The 16,556-nt window shown below is 37.2% G+C and overlaps 1 protein-coding gene and 1 long non-coding RNA gene across 2 annotated transcripts in view; one reads left to right on the top strand and one right to left on the bottom strand.

Moving 5' to 3' along the window:
* The window catches only part of LOC116555363, a 785,279-nt gene that overhangs the window by 656,904 nt on the left and 111,819 nt on the right, over nucleotides 1-16,556 (bottom strand). The gene's annotated exons all lie outside the window — the stretch shown is intronic.
* CDH13 (cadherin 13) overlaps nucleotides 13,945-16,556 on the top strand; it is a 1,241,014-nt gene continuing 1,238,402 nt past the window's right edge. The window contains exon 1 of the mRNA XM_032283885.1: nucleotides 13,945-13,980. Within this exon, the coding sequence (XP_032139776.1) occupies nucleotides 13,945-13,980 (36 nt within the window). The remainder of the gene's footprint in view (nucleotides 13,981-16,556) is intronic.

Here is a 16,556-nt window from a genome sequence, read left to right on the forward strand (position 1 = left end):
TTCTGGAGAAAACCCAACTAAGAGATTACATTTGTAACTGCAGCTTAATTAATATTTAAGAGTTGATAGTCAAATTTGTAAGTAACATTTCTATTATCCAGACGATACTGTCTTTAAAAAATTGCTTATAATCTAACAAATGATTGTATTAACTGGAACACTAAGCAAAGCAAAGGAATTCATAGTTGTTTGTCACCAGGCACAAACATTCTTCACACATTGGAGAATACGTTAATGTCTGATAGTCAGACTCCTAATCTACTTCCTAAAAACAGCCCAAATATTAGGGTTTCATGGACTCCTGCAGAGTGAATTAGCTGTTTCATCCTCTCTGCTCTCACAACATTTGATTCGTATTTCTGAAATAGCTTATACCATGCTGCATTGTAATTTATCTGTTTACATAGGCATGTGTGTTTCCAAAACTGTTTTCAGAGTTCCTGAAAGGTAAAGATCAAGTCTTATTTGCCTTTGTCATTTCCACACCACATTCTGGACCTGCCACATTGTTGGCTGCAATATTGGAGTTGCTAAAAAAAAAAAAAAAAAAAAAAAAAGAATAAATGAATTAAAGGGCACCAGTCCTGTCCAATAGACCATATTATATGTCCTTAAGGACTAAGGCAATTTTATTTATCATCAAAACCACTCCAGCACTATGCAGAGGTCATAGTAAACAATTAAGGCTTAGTGTTGAAAACTAAGTAAGTGAGTGAATGAATGAATGAATTAGTGAGTGAATAATTAGTGAAGCATATTGCTAACACCATATTGTTTTTGAGCAATATACAATGCATTGTTACCCTCTATTTTGTTGGTACAATGTAGCTTAGCTTGGTTGTGATGATGTTTTGTTAATGAAATAACAATATAAGTTAATTTAGACTAATTGTTTTGGCTCCTCAGTATCATTTTAAAACTTGACTTTGTCATCCATCATATTGAATATTTCTCCTAGCTTTGTATCACTCATAAATGTAGCTAACCTTCCATCATATCACTGTAATGGAGACTTTTGCTAGTTAAGTCCATGACTTACTTAGGGGTATAATCAATCATGTAGGCCAGGAATTGGAAAACCATAGCCCCTGGGTCAAATCAGGCCTGCAGCTTGTTTTTGTAAATAAAGCTTTATTGGAACACAGCCACATTTATTTGGTGCATACTGTCTGTGGCTGCTTTCACACCTCATTGTGTGAAATTCTATAATGGTAGAATTGAGTCATAGTTATGACAGAGACCATATGGCCTGCAAAGCTTAAAATATTTACTATCTGGTCCTTTACAGAAAAATTTTGCTGATCCTTGTGTTAGTCTGTTCTCGTACAGCTATAAGGAACTACCTGAAACTGGGTAATTTATGAAGAAAAGAGGTTTAATTGACTTATAGTTCTACAGGCTGTACAGGAAGCATGACTGAAGAGGCCTCAGGAAACTTACAATCATGGCAGAAGGCAAAGGGAAAGCAGGCATTTCTTCACGTGGCAAAGCAGGAGACAGTGAAGAGGGAGGTGCTACAACCCTTTCAGACAGCCAGATCTCATGAGAATTTACTATCACAAGAACAGCAAGGGGGAGGTCCATCCCCTGATCCAATCACCTCCTACCAGGCCTCTCCTCCAACACTGAGGATTACAATTCAACAAGAAATTTGGGTGGGGACACAGGCCCAAACCTTATAAATCCTTAATTAAGATAACAAATCTAACAAGCTACCATCTTGTGCATAAGGTCTTCAGTAAGCCTTGTTATGTGCCCTGTTGAAATCAAGATACATTGATTTCATTGAAGTAACATTATCATGGAAGCAAATGTAATTATATAGTACAAATACCTCCTAGTGAACCCAACATGATTTCTAGTGATTAACACATTAGGAGACAAAATGGTCATTGAACATATATTTGATCATTGTTTTGGGAATTCTGTCCCTATGTTAGTGAGCCTGGGGCTAACCATTCTCTGATGGAAAAGGCTTGGAAAAAACAAGGAATGAACCTCTTTTTCACTTCTCTAGCATTCTTCTGTATCCCATTCCCACAAATGGAGACTCTTTGGTGCTAGATTAAGCTAGCAATTGGCTTTATCTCCATGGTTCACAGTTTTATCATCTGTAAGATACTAGTTTTCAGAGTTAACATGAAGATTAAATGAAATAATTTGTAGATGTAAAAATAACTATAATTACCAACATATATTGAATGATTTTTTCAGATGCTGTGCTAAGGAATTTTAACATTCATTATCTCACTTAATTCTCATAAAACATAGTGAAAATTGCCCCAAATTTATAGGCAACATGCAGATATATTAAGGGACTTCATATGATCCTTCAGCGAGTATTTATTTTATTATTATTTATTTTTTAATTCACAAAAATTTTATGTATTCATGGTGTACAACAAAATATTTTGAAATATGTATACATTGTTGAATAGCTAAATCAAGTGAATTAACATGAATTACCTCACATACTTACTTATTTTAGTGAAAATGCCTAAAATCTCTTTTGGTAATTTTAAAATATACAATGCGTTATTATACAATAGATCTCTTGAATTCTTGAATGTATTCCTCTTGTCTAACTGTAATTTTATGTCTTTTGACCAGTGTCTCCCCAGTCCATTCCCTCACTCACTCCCAGCCCCTGGTAACCACTATTTTATTCTCTGCTTTTATTAGTTCAGCTTTTTTAGATTCCACATACAAGTGAGATCATGTAGCCTCTGTCTTTTTGTACTGGCTTACTTCACTTAGCATAATGTCCTCCAGGTCTGTTCATGTTGTTACAAATGACAGGGTTTCCTTCTTTTTTAAGGCTGAATAGTATTCCATTGTGTATATCCATTGCCTTTATCCACTTATCCAGTGATGGACATGTAGATTGGTTTCATATCTTGGCTGTTCTGAACAACACTGCAATGAACATGGGAGTGCAGATAGATCTTCAACATCTGGTTTCATTTTCTTTTGATGTGTTCCCAGTAGTGGATTGCTGGATCATATGGTAGTTCTATTTCTAATTTTTTGAGGAAACCCCATACTGTGTTCTATAAGTGGCTTTATTAATTTATATTCCCACCAACAGAGTTTCACTTTTTTCCATATTTTTGCCAACACTTATCTTTCATCTTTTTGGTAGTAACCAATCTAATAGATGTGAGGTGATATCCCATTGTGGTTTTAATTTGTGTTTCCATGATAATTAGTGATGTCGAGCTTTTTTTTTTCATGGATCTATTGGTCATTTTATGTCTTCTTTTGAGAAATGTCTATCCAATATAGTAGTGTAAGTCCTAGCCAGAGTAATTAGGCAAGAAAAAGAAATAAAAGGCATCTAAATAAGAAGGAAAGAACTTAAATTATTTATGTTTAGAGATGACATTATCTTATATATAGAACACTCCTAAAAACTCCACTAAAAAAACTATTGGAGTTAATATAAAAATTAAGCAAAGTTGCATGATACTATATCGACATAAAAACCAGTACCATTTCTATACACAAACAATAAGCTGTCTAAAAAAGAAAGCAAGAAAACACTCTCATTTACAATAGCTACAAAAGATAAAGTACTTAGGGATAAATTTAATTAAGGAGGTAAAAGATCTCTACACTGAAAACTATAAAACACTGATGTAAGAAATTGAAGTAGACACAAATAAATGGAAAGATATCTTGTGTTTATGGATTGGACTAATTTATATTGTTAAAATGTCCATACTAACTAAACTGATTTGCTTATTCAATGCAATCTCTACTAAAATTCCAATGACCCTTTTCACAGAAGTAGAAAAAAATTCTAAAATTTATATGGAATCACCAAAGATCCTGAATAGCCAAATAAATTTTGAAGCATCACATTACCTGACCTTAAAAAATACTCCAAAGTTATAATAATGACATGGTAACTGGCATAAAAGCATACACATAGACCAATGGAACACAATAGAGAGTCCAGAAATAAGTTCACACATTAATGGTCAATTGATTTTTTGACAGAGATGCCAAGAACACATACTAGGGAAAAGACAGTGTTTTCAATAAACACTGCTAGGAAAACTGGATATCTGGCTAGGTGTGGTGGCTCATGCCTGTAATCCTAGCACTTTGGGAGGCTGAGGCAGGTATATCATCTGAGGTCAGGAGTTTGAGACCAGCCTGAACAACATGGAGAAACCCCATCTCTACCAAAAATACAAAATTAGCTGGGCATAGTGGCACATGCCTGTAATCCTAGCTACTCAGGAGGCTGAGGCAGGAGAATCGCTTGAACCCGGGAGGCGGAGGTTGCAGTGAGCAGAGATCATGCCATTGCCCTCCAGCCTGGGAAACAAGAGTGAAATTCTGTCTCAAAAAAAAAAAAAAAAAAAAAAAAGAAAGAAAGAAAAAGAAATTGGATATCCACATGCAGAAGAATAAAATTAGTCCCTTACATTATACCATATAAAAAAATCATCTCAAAGTACATTAAAAACTTAATCTTTTACTACTTTTCTTCTAGGAGTAAAACTACTAGAAGAAAACATGGATAAAAAGTTCTATGATGATAGTTTGGGCAATAATTGTTTTGGATGTAACCCCCGCAAAACATAGGCAGCAAAAGCAGAAATAGAAAAATAGGATTACATCAAACTAGAAACTTCTACACAGCTAAGAAAAACAGTCAACAGAGTGAAGAGACAGCCTATGGAATGGGAGAAATTATTTGCAAATCATTCATCTGATAAGAGGTTAATATGCAAAGTACATAAGAAATTCAACACAGTAGCAAGAAAACATAATTCAAAGATGGGGAAATCTGAGCAAGTATTTTTTTAGCCACTACTATGAGCCAGGTACTATTCTAGAACTTGGGGTACATCTTTGAACAAAACCAACAAATGCCCCTACCCTAATACATGTGGGGAGTCAAGGCAAACAATAAACAACACATACAATAATGACACATGTATTTAGTGTATTAGAAGACAATTAATCCTATGGAAAAAATAAAAGTAGAACAGAGAAAGGGAGACTGAAAGTGCAGGAGATGGGTCAGGGGAGGTAAGAAGTGGTCAGGGTAAGCCTCATTGAGAAGGCGATTGTATCAGTGAAGACTTGAAAGAAACAAGGAAGTGAGCCCCATAGACATCTGAGAGAAGAGCCTTCCAGTGTGACTGGCTTTCCAACTCAGCTGTCAGACCCCAGAACCCAAACTCACAATAACAAAGGTCAACAAATGTCAGTTCCCTGCTCCTGCTCAGTCCTCTCCAAGAAATGTGCTGTGAATCTCTGTTTTTTGTTCCCTTGGCTGTTGCCTACATTCATTCTGGGCTTACCTTGGCTCAAGCCATTCCTACAGGTCAACATGGATGTCCCATCATTGTCTCTGATCACATGCTCTGCTTTTGTTACTGGACCTTTTCAGACCTGATGCCTTCTGAGGGCCATGGTGCTGCTTTATTGGCTTCTGTTCTTTTCTTTTTTACTGGGGTAGTTTGTGATTTTATCTCTGCAATCCTCCTTCAGAATCTTCCAGCCTTTTAAGTCATGTAACGATTTAGTCCACCAAATGTCATGGCCATACTTTCTCTGTGTAAAGTAGACAGTTATACTTTTATCTTCCTTCTTGTTTGTTCAAGAAGCTAGAGTCACCTCCTGTCACTTACAACCATGGGACTCTGATACCACATTTTTAAAAGAATCTAATTTCTTAGGGAAGTCATTTTTTTTTGTTTTGTTTTTGCTTTCCTTTCCAGTGCTGTTTTTTTTTTTCTTTTCTTATTATTAAAAATCTCAAGAAAATAGAGTTACCTTTTTATGGCCTACTGCCCCTCTGTCACTACTGATGCCTTTCTTTTAGAAACCAGGCTAAGGGCTAAGTCCTCAGTCACAGGTTGCCTTATTGGTTCATCGGTGCTGAGAGGTTGAAACAGTCTCCAACGTAGCAACTCTCCAGACCCTCTATTTTTAGCTGAATTAGATTCCTAGCAGATGTCTGGATAGTAGACGTTTCCCTTAATTACCATAACTTGTCTGGGTGCCATTTCTGAGATCCCCAAAATAGAGAGTGAAAATAGAACCCACCTCATAGGGCTGTAGTGAAGATCAAATGCAAAAAGTGCATACAAGGATAGTTAGCACAGTACTTGGCCTTGGCATGTAGTGAGGATTTCTGCACGTCAGCTATTCCAGTTGGAGGGAGGCACTCGATTTGTGTTGGAGAGAGAGACAGACTGTTTCGACTCAGCTCCACTGCTCATCAGCTTTATGATTCTGAGTGATGGCTCATGCTCCCTAGGCTGTAAAGCTGGAATGATAATAGAAATTTGAGTACTTCATGCAATAGAAAGTGTAAAATAATATGTATAAAAATCCTAGGATAATAATTTTAGTATTAAATTAGATAAAAGGTATACAAATGCATAAAATTATATGAGTAAAAATGTTGAAATAATAGCAACTAAGTAAGTATTGGGTCCAATTAAATGTACAAAGTACAAACCCTATAATAATAAAAGCAATTTGAGTATTGAATGGGATGTATATAAAATGAACATTAATGCTATCAATAGAATATTAAATGAAATAGTATGTATAAAGGGCTGAGTATGGTGTCAGGCACTTTGTATAAGCACTTGAAAAATACAGTCTAATGTTAATAGTGTTGTTAATATCGTTGGCATCATATTACCACATCTCCTCCCCGTTAGAACTTGTTGCTGTCAAGATTGTCCTATGAGATAAAGGTTCTCTTTTGGGGGGTACCAAATGAGCACTTAATAGTGACAATTCTGATCTTACACCATTACCCTTTAGGCATATATTTACCATTGTTAAATTGTTTTTTCTTCAACAGTCTCATGAGCTTTCACTTGAAAGTGGCTCCGAACACAAATTGGCAGTCAAATTGGGATTTTACAGATCTTATCTCTAACAATATTTTTATACCAAAAGGCTAAATAGGATCTTTTAGGAATTCAGGAGTTCTCAAAAGGGAGTAATTTTCTCCAAAGAACTAGGTCACATAAAAGGAGAAATGGAATGAGCATTATCCTCCAAGAAGCTATATGTATAGGAAGACACAAATTAGTCCTATCAGTTAGAGCAGACCCAAATGCCCATCGACGATAGACTGGACAGGGAAAATATGGCCTATATACACCATGGAATATTACGCAGCCATCCAAAACGATGAGTTTGTGTCCTTTGTAGGGTCATGGATGAACCTGGAAAGCATCATTCTCAGCAAACTGACACAGAGCAGAAAATCAAACCCCGCATGTTCTCAATCATAGGTGGGTGTTGAACAATGAGAACACATGGACACAGGGTGGGGAGCACTACACACTTGGGTCTGTTGGGGGAAAATAAGAGAGGGTCGGTGGGGGGTGGGGAGTTGGGGAGAGATAACATGGGGAGAAATGCCAGATATAGGTGATGGGAGGAAGGCAGCAAATCACACTGCCACGTGTTTACCTATGCAACAATCTTGCATGTTCTTCACATGTACCCCGAAACCTAAAATGCAATAAAATAAATTTTAAAAATTTATTTTTTAAAATAAAAATAAATTTTTTTTTATTTTAAAAAATAAAAGAGAAAAATTATATACAAGTGACACCATGAGAGTATCCTGGAGCCTGTATTGCCAGAGGGGAGTAGTTTGCTGAGATAATAGTTATTCATCATCACTGGGTCATGGAAGTGTGCCAGTTATCTTTCATTGCCCTGGAGGTACATTCTGCTCCCTTCTTGCTACTCAGTGCTTTGGAGGCTACAAACTGCACCACCCAGGCTCCTGGGCCCTTGCTTGTAGTTGAGTAGCTAATGGAGAACCCTAGAGGGAGAAACAGGGTGAGGGTACTTGAGGCTGACTGTGTCTTTTGACTTAACATCACATGTCCTTTCGGGAGCACCTTTTCTCCATGATGCTGTCTTGCTGGGCCATGAGTTTTTTGAAATGAAGCTAGGCACTAGGTTCTGTGAGGATAGACACTACCTGTGTCTACTCTGGTCAATGCTGTACCTCAACACAGTGTCTGGTCCAAAAGAGGTACTTGATAAATATATTTCTATCAAAGGAATGCTCTGGGGATGCCTCCCTGAATTGCATTCTAAGAAGAACCACCACCTAAACCTGCATTGTGTACTAGCTATAAATAGAAGCCACACTCTGTCTGTGCAGGAGTTCTTAGAAATAAAGGCTCTTAAAATTCCCATCCGCAAGCTGTGACTGCATCATATTAGTGATTTCCACTGGATTGTACATGGGGTCCCAGATGTTTGAGTCTTTTATTTTACAGCATTTGCTTTTCTGCAAGTTTCCAATTAATTGAATTGGGAAAAGTTGTAAGCCCTGTGATAGCGGAACTATCTCTTTGACAAAACTCACACTCTGTAAAGTCAAAGATTCTTCAATATCCTCTTTGTTTAAGTCCATAAGGCTGAATGACTGACTTGACTGATTTTCTTTTTAAATATGTTTGGTTTAGCAGCTAGAAATTTTGATGTCATACATATACAGGCCAGAGGGTCATTTTGGGAAACGCCCTTAGGTGACATGGCTTCCTAGAGCATCATAGGATAATCTGGATGAGAATCCAAAGAATTTCCCTTGTTACACTCCAGGTTATTTTTTCCTGGGATTTGAAAATTCATTTTCTCTCTGTCATTGTCTCTCATCAAAGCATCAATAAAAGTTGTTTTTAGCAATAACCACTCAATTCTGCTGTCCTTGTGCATACTGTCTGCCACCACCCCTCACTTCTCAAACACTAGTTATATTGCATCACATAGTGCATTCCCTACCACTGACAGCCTGTTTCTTTTTTTTGTTTGTTTGTTTTTGTTTTTGTTTTGTTTTTGAGAAGGAGTTTTGTTCTGTTGCTCGGACTGGAGTGCAGTGGCATGATCTTGGCTCACTGCAACCTCTGCCTCTGGGGCTCAAGTGATTCTCTCACCTCAGCCTCCCCAGTAGCTAGGATTACAGGCACGCACCACCACGCCTGGCTAATTTTTGTATTTTTAGTAGAGATGGGTTTCACCATGTTGGCCTGTCTCGTCTCGAATTCCTAACCTTAGGTGATCTACCCTCCTTGGCCTCCCGAAGTGCTGGGATTATAGGTGTGAGCTACCATACTGGTGGTAGCCTGTTTCAACTCATCACATGTGAAAGTCTGCAGTTGCATTTTCCCCACTCATCAGGGGTGATCAGTATTCTACATCACTTTAATCATGGGAATCCTTGTTGTCCATCAGCTGGCAGTGACTCAACATTAGACTCTCATTTATTTTCCCAGGACTGCTCCTGTTTGCTGATTGCCCTAGTTTTAGTGTCCCAGAGGTCAAGTCTCATCAGGCATTTAAGTACATGCAATTTATTGAGAGATTGCCCTTAAGAAAAAACCGAGGGACAAGGGGGATCCGGATAGGGAAGGGAGATGCTGAATAAGGATGTAATTGCAGGTAAACTCTAGTCTTGGCCTGATCCGTGGGGGTACTCGAGGCATAATTTGCCCCATGACGTTGTCCGTGCTGCTTCAGGCAAGGGGATTGCCAGTCATAAACTGTCGGCCGCCCCTGGTGAATGGCGTTTTTTTCCAGAGGAAACAGTTTTTGTCCTCTAAGTGCTTGTGATGTAAATGGAAAGCAGCTGTGAGCTGTGAGCACCCAGAGTTCATAGCAACTTTACTTGACTAGTAAGAGGGCCTGGGTGGGGTGCTAGAATATCTGCTATATTAACTTGTATGATCTCAAAACAGCCCTACCAGGAAGAAGCCATTATAATTCCCATTTTACAGATGCGGCAATAATATCTTGGGTTGTGTGTCTCAGAGACGTATCCTGAGACTAGATTCATGTGGTGTATTTTTTAAAAAAGTTACCAATACTTTAGAACTTCTTCCAAAAAATTCAAGCAGATGTAAATGAAACCCTCTCAAACACATTCTATGAGAGCAGCACTACCTTAATACCAAAACTAGAAAAAGACATTACAGGAAGAGAAAGCTACAAACCTAATATCTCTCAAGAACAAAAATCCTCAACAAAGTATTAGCAAATAAAATCTAAAAATCTATAAAAAATTACACCACAACCAAATAGAATTTATTGTAAGTATGCAAGGCTGGTTCAACTTTCAAAAATCAATCATTGTAATCCATTATATCAATTGACTAAAGAAGCAAAATTATATGGTAATATCCACTGATGCACAAAAAGCAGATGAGAAAGTCAACACACGTTTATAATAAAAAATTAAACTAGGAATAGAGGGAAACTTATTCAACTTAGTACAGCATATATACAAGTTATTTATAGCTGATATCATACTTAATGGTAACAAATTGGCTATTGTCCTTCAAAAGAATAAGGCAAGAATGCAGTTTTTTTTTAGCCACTCTTTTCAGCATGTACTGAAAGTTATAACCACTGCTATAAAACAAAAAAAAAAATGAAATAAAAGATACATATGCTGGAAGGTAAAAATAAAACTCTTTATTCATAGATGATCTGATTGTCTGAAAATTCCAAATAATCCATGTAAAAGAAAAATCACTCCTGGGACTAATCAGTGACTTTAGAAAGGCTGTGAGATACAAGGTTCATTTACAACAGCATTAAAAATTTTTAAATGAAGTGTTTAAATGTAAACAAAATAAGTATAAACTCTATATGTGGAAAACTGTAAAACACTGATAAAAGAAATCAAAGAAGATATAAATAGATTGAGATATGTGTTTGTGGATTGAAAGACTATTTTTAAGATATCATTTCTTCCCGACATAATCTATAATATTCAATGCAATCTCAATCAAATTCAAGCAAGATACTTTGTAGACATTGACAAGGAATTCTAAAGTTTACTTGGAAAGACAAAAGACCTATAATAACCAACACAATACTGAAAAAGCAATCAATTGAAAGGGGTTTGAGGGAAGGAGAAAGGGTTGTGTGGGTCAACTTTGAAAGGTTTTTCACAGTACTAAATCTAGTCTATATGGTACAGTAATGGTGGATCTATGACACTATGCATTTGTTAAAATTCATGTTTACAGTTCAAAGAATGAACTTTGGTGCATGCAAATGGAAATATGATTTAGGAAGTTGTAGGATCCCAAGATGAAATGTAGAATATAACAAAATAATCTAAATGTATTTCAAATGAATAAACCAACTTTACTGAAGAGAATGAGAGAAAAAGTTGCTGATCTCAGTAACTTTGAAATGAGTGGAGTCTGTAAGATTAAGCATATAAGCACTGTACTGTAGTTGATAAAATTGTTTCCCATAGAAGTGTGGATTAACAACTCTGAAATCTCTATACATGTAGAGTGTAAATGAATAATTAAATTAATAGGTGACAGATGGTGGAAGCCATCATTCTCACTGTTGGTGCTGAAGGTTATAGACAAGCAAGGAAAGATGGCTAGAATGCTTCATTAGATAGTGAATTGGAGTCAGAGACATTAGGATGAACATGTTTGGCTTAATATATCAATAGATATGTGTATATATGTATATACAGAGATTAGTGTATATACACATATGTATACATGCATATGCATACATGTATGTATGCATATATATACACATACATACTGATATATCTATTTTAAAAATATGTTTTGGATGATGGGTTTTGAGGTGTGCTGGTCTATTATCTGGTAGAATGCTCCTCAGTTGAGATTTATCTAATTCAATATAGCCTGTTTATATTGCTCTGTCAGTTGAGGGATAATGACACCCCAGTAGCCATGTAACACCCAGGTATTTGCTTCTAATACCATTTTCAAATAAAAGTAACTTAAAGAAATTGGCTTCTAATACCAGATTCAAATAAAAGTAACCTAAAGAAATTGCTGATTATAGAACTTGAGTAGCATTACATAAATGAGCTCCACAGGATCTTGTGCCAGAAAATAAGGAAGTGATGGAAATAAAAATTAGTTGGTGGTATGTTGAGGGGCACAAGATCCAACTGAAAGAGTTCTCAATGGCCCATGCTGGAACAGTTTGTGCAAAAACTGGTGTATATTGTAGTACAGCTTGAAGTATAGAGTAAATATTTATGAGTTTATATTGATATGAACAAATGATTGAACAAATTATAGAGAAGAGACCAATCTCCTGTGTAGAAGAATTCCAAAATGTACATAGATACTTCACTTGTGAGGAAGTAGATTATAATTCCCTACTCCTTAGGTGTGGGCTACAAGTAGTGATTTCCTTTTAAAGAGTACAGTATGGAGAGTGGGGAGGAGAGTAACTTTAGAGAGTGTGTAGTCATTATATATTGTAATTAAAATGATAATTTGTTTCAGTGGTCTTCTTTTCCCAAATCCACACCTTTAATCATGAGAAACATATTAGACAAATTTCAATGAGGTACATTCTACCAGATAATGCACCAGTACACCTCACAACTGATGATCCCAAACAAAGAAAGCCTGGGAAAATGTCATAGTGAAGAGGAGCCTTGGGAGGCTTGATAACTAAATGACATATGGGATCCTGGGTGGAACCCTGGAGCAACAAAAGAACATTAGGTAAAAATTAAGGATATCAGAATAAAGCATGGCCTTTACTTAATAATTATCTATCAATATTGAGTCCACGATTGCGACAAATGTATCCTATTAATGAAATATGTTGATAATAGAGGAAACTGGATGTGGAGTGTATCGGGACTCTTGTACTATCTTTGCAAATTTTTCTGTACATAAAAACTACTCTAAAATGAAAACTTTATTATTATATAAGAAGAGAAAGTTTTCCCCCAGGAAACTAGTATGGCAAAGAAAGTATTCCCCCAAGAAACTAGTATAGGGCAGGAAAATGGGGTGAGATTTTGAGTCAAAACCCAGCCTCAGGCTGAACCTGTGCAGGAGCTCTGGTGGTAAATTGCACAGCAGAGTTTATCCTATGTGTAGATGAGGCTGCTGCACTTTGATATTCCTGCACCAGTCGTTGACCATAGCTGCTGTGCTGGAGTCATAAACTCCCAAACTGCCTGTTTCTTTGAGCAAAGTGGCTCCAGAAGTCCATAGATGATATTCTGAAGAACATGAGGTGAAAGCATGCTGAAGTAGGGACATGGACACACCCAACTTATTAAGGGGATTATTCAAGGAGTTTTAGGCAACATCTTCAGTATTCACTACGGTGAGCCACCAGGAAAATAACTCATTTACCCACAGTCACTGCTCTGGCAGGTGGCACAGCCAGAATTCACAGCTAGGCTACGTGGCACAAAGCTGGCTCCATCGCTACATGGTTGTATGCTGTCCTCAAGGCTCTGCAACTCTCATAAGGCTGTGATATTGAGAATTACAATTCATGATTTCCTGCACTATCAAGAGGCTGAAAGATAACAGTGAACATGCAGATTATGTTCTGACCCAAGAAATTCCCACAGAGAAATCCCTGAATTGCGTGCAAATCTGGGAGAAAAGATATCCTGTAGCATTTATTGAATGAATGCACATTTTTAGCAAAAAATTCAGTGGATCTTAACTAATGATGTCTAACTGGGCACTGACATTTCAGGCTGGGAAAGAGCGAGAACTGATGGGGCTTAGCAGAATCATTATTACCATTGGAAATTGCCTCTAGCCAAAAAAAAAAAAAAAAAAAAAAAAAAAGAGAGAGAGAGAGCCCTGTCTAAGAAGCTGTGGCCATAAATGTCTATTTCCCACATTTCTCCCAATACCAAAGGTCCACATATGTCCCATTAAACAATTTCCAAGTGACAGATCCCAGGACATAAGGCTGTCAGAAGAATCATTGCTAATGCAGATTTTGTAATCTAGGCTTGTGTAACATAATTGAATTAAGTCTGGTTCCCAAGGAAAGAAGCAAAATGGTGCTTAATGTGGACAACTTTTCTTTACAGGCAAGCTGTATGATAACAGAACAGAGATTACCATTCCTAACCACCTGCCACCATGAACCTGGAGGATGCTTATTGTAAAAATGCCTCTTTTCTCCACCAGGGTAAGGCAAAAAAATAAGTGCTACTGTTAGTGGAATTTATTTCTGGCTTACCTTGATCTATTGCCTTTGGTTCCCCACTCCTCTGAATTGTGCTTCTGCTGCTGCTTTCTTGCTCTTATTTTGCCAATAATTCAAAGTGTTCTCTTTGTTATCACGTGTTAGTCAGCGTGGACAACATGCTGCTCCTATAACAATTAACTCTGACATCTTGGTGGATTCAGTAAAACAAGGCTTATCTCCCTGTGAAGTGCCTTCTCACATCTTTGTAGTTATGTTTTCTGGAACACATGATCTGCCAGGGAGGAGAAGTGTGTTAAGGCACACTAAGTCTTAAATGCCTTAGCCTGAAAGAGCCATGTGTCACTTCCACTCAGAGTTCTTTGGCCGTATCTAGTGATATGGCCTCTATCTGACTTCTGTTCTTTAGTGAGTATTCTGTGCCAGATTTCTAAATGTCTGAGATCACATTTTTATTCCCATTGTGTTTTGGAGGTAATAAGAATAGGATAGAGGCTGGTGTAATAAAGTCAACTCATAATTTGTAGAAATTCATTGTCTGGTATAATAGTAGCCATGTGTGGCTATTTCAGCTTAAATGTACATGTAAATTAAATTAAATTTTCAGTTTCTCAATTACATTAGCTACATTTCTATTGTTCAACAGCCCATGTGCCTAGTGACTATCATATTGGATAGTGTAAAACAGAATGTTTCCATTAAGTACCGACTTTCTAGAGCATTCTAGAATGTTTTAGAATATTCTAGAATGTTCTAGAGCAATTGACTATTATGACTCTAACAGAGGCTTTTAAGGAATTTATCTAGTCTTCTGGCTTAACACTTTCTTTGGTGAAAATCAGCCTGAAGTGTTTTAGTGATTTCGAAGCTGTGTTAAGCAGAAATTCATTCTGATTTTAGCTGGTGTGCATGCTTTTGTGTAAGATTTAGCTGAAATAATGGACTTCATGGCTGAGAAAAGATTTGAAAATCGCTAGAGGAATGTAAAGAGTCTTGAGGCATAAACATCTAAATTTAAATCCTTGTTCTGGCCGGGCGTGGTGGCTCACACCTATAATCCCAGCACTTGGGGAGGCAGAGGCAGGTGGATCACAAGATCAGGAGTTCAAGACCAGCCTGGCCAATATGGTAAAACCCCATCTCTACTAAAAATACAGAAATTAGCTGGGTGCAGTGGCAGGTGCCTGTAATCCCAGCTACTCAGGAGGCTGAGGCAGGAGAATCGCTTGAACCCGGGTGGCAGAGGTTGCAGTGAGCCAAGATTGTACCATTGTGCTCCAGCCTGGGCAATGGAGTGAGACTCTGTCTCAAAAATAAAATAAAAATAAATAAATAAATCCTTGTTCTTTGACTTATGAGCTGTGAGATCTTGGACAAGATAACTGTGCAGATCTACAGATTCACCATCTCTAAAGACTGAGATGGAATGTCTACCTTATAGTGTTGTTATGAAGGTGAAAGGAGCCAGTGTGTGAATGGACTGCATGGATCCAGTGCTTTTAAGTAAGAACTCAGAAAATGATAGCTGTCCTTATAATCATCACTGTAATTCTATAGCACGTATTAATAATTTAGAAGAAACTAATTGTGGGTGACATAAACCTAAGAATGATAAGAAATATGTAATTTGAGAAAATTAGATTCAGAAAGATCCTAAAACGGATAAAATATTGTGCTTAGTTTAAGAAGAGGAAGTTTAGTAGGTATAAGCATAACATTTTACCCTGGAGTCCGGGAATGTAAGTACATAAGAATAAAATTGGAGACAATGTAGTTTAATGGCACCATATTGGAGAATAGAAATCCTCCAATCTAACAGAGGCTTTTAAGCCTCTGTCATTATTGTACAATCACATAATAGGGCTATATCAAGAAATATGAATGTCCTCATCTCTTTGCCTTAGCAAACCATACATGGGTGAGGCTTTAAGTTTTGTACCTTAGGAGAAGCCAAGAAAGCTGGAACAGTTTTTCTTCTTTCAGAAAATAATTTAACAGCTCCTATGGTCCAAGATTGTCTACAATACCAAATATCAAAAGATTGGCTATCACTCTCTGAGAGCCAACAAACTAGAGGAGAGAGATATTGGTCAAATAACTACCCAAATAAATATAAAATATCAAATGTGATATGTGCCAGGTCAGAGAGGTCCATGGTGTTCAAAGAACCTTTACTAGGAGAACTTTTGTTCAATTCAGAGAGAGTGGGGAAACTTTCTTTGCAAATTGAAGATTCAGCTGAGACCCAGGTAGAATAGGGGTGAGTTGGGAGAAGAGGAGTTTCCCAGGCATAAGGACCACACTTGTTAATGATGAGATGAGAAACAATGAGACACATTGTGTGTACAGGGGAAGGCTCCTGTTGAAGGAGAACGCGTCTTGGAACATAAGGTTCGGGGGGGCAGGGACGAGACCATAGGTGGCCATGATTTGAATCTTTGTTCCAGAAGCAATGGGAAGCATTGATGGGGTTTGGATAAGAAAGTAGCATGGTCGTATTTGCCGTTTGATAAGATGACAAGACTACAAGATGATCACAAGTTTGTCTACTGACATGA

This window comes from Sapajus apella, unplaced genomic scaffold, assembly GCF_009761245.1.
Source record: "Sapajus apella isolate SASKATOON/1434 unplaced genomic scaffold, GSC_monkey_1.0 scaffold15, whole genome shotgun sequence".
Taxonomy (NCBI): domain Eukaryota; kingdom Metazoa; phylum Chordata; class Mammalia; order Primates; family Cebidae; genus Sapajus; species Sapajus apella.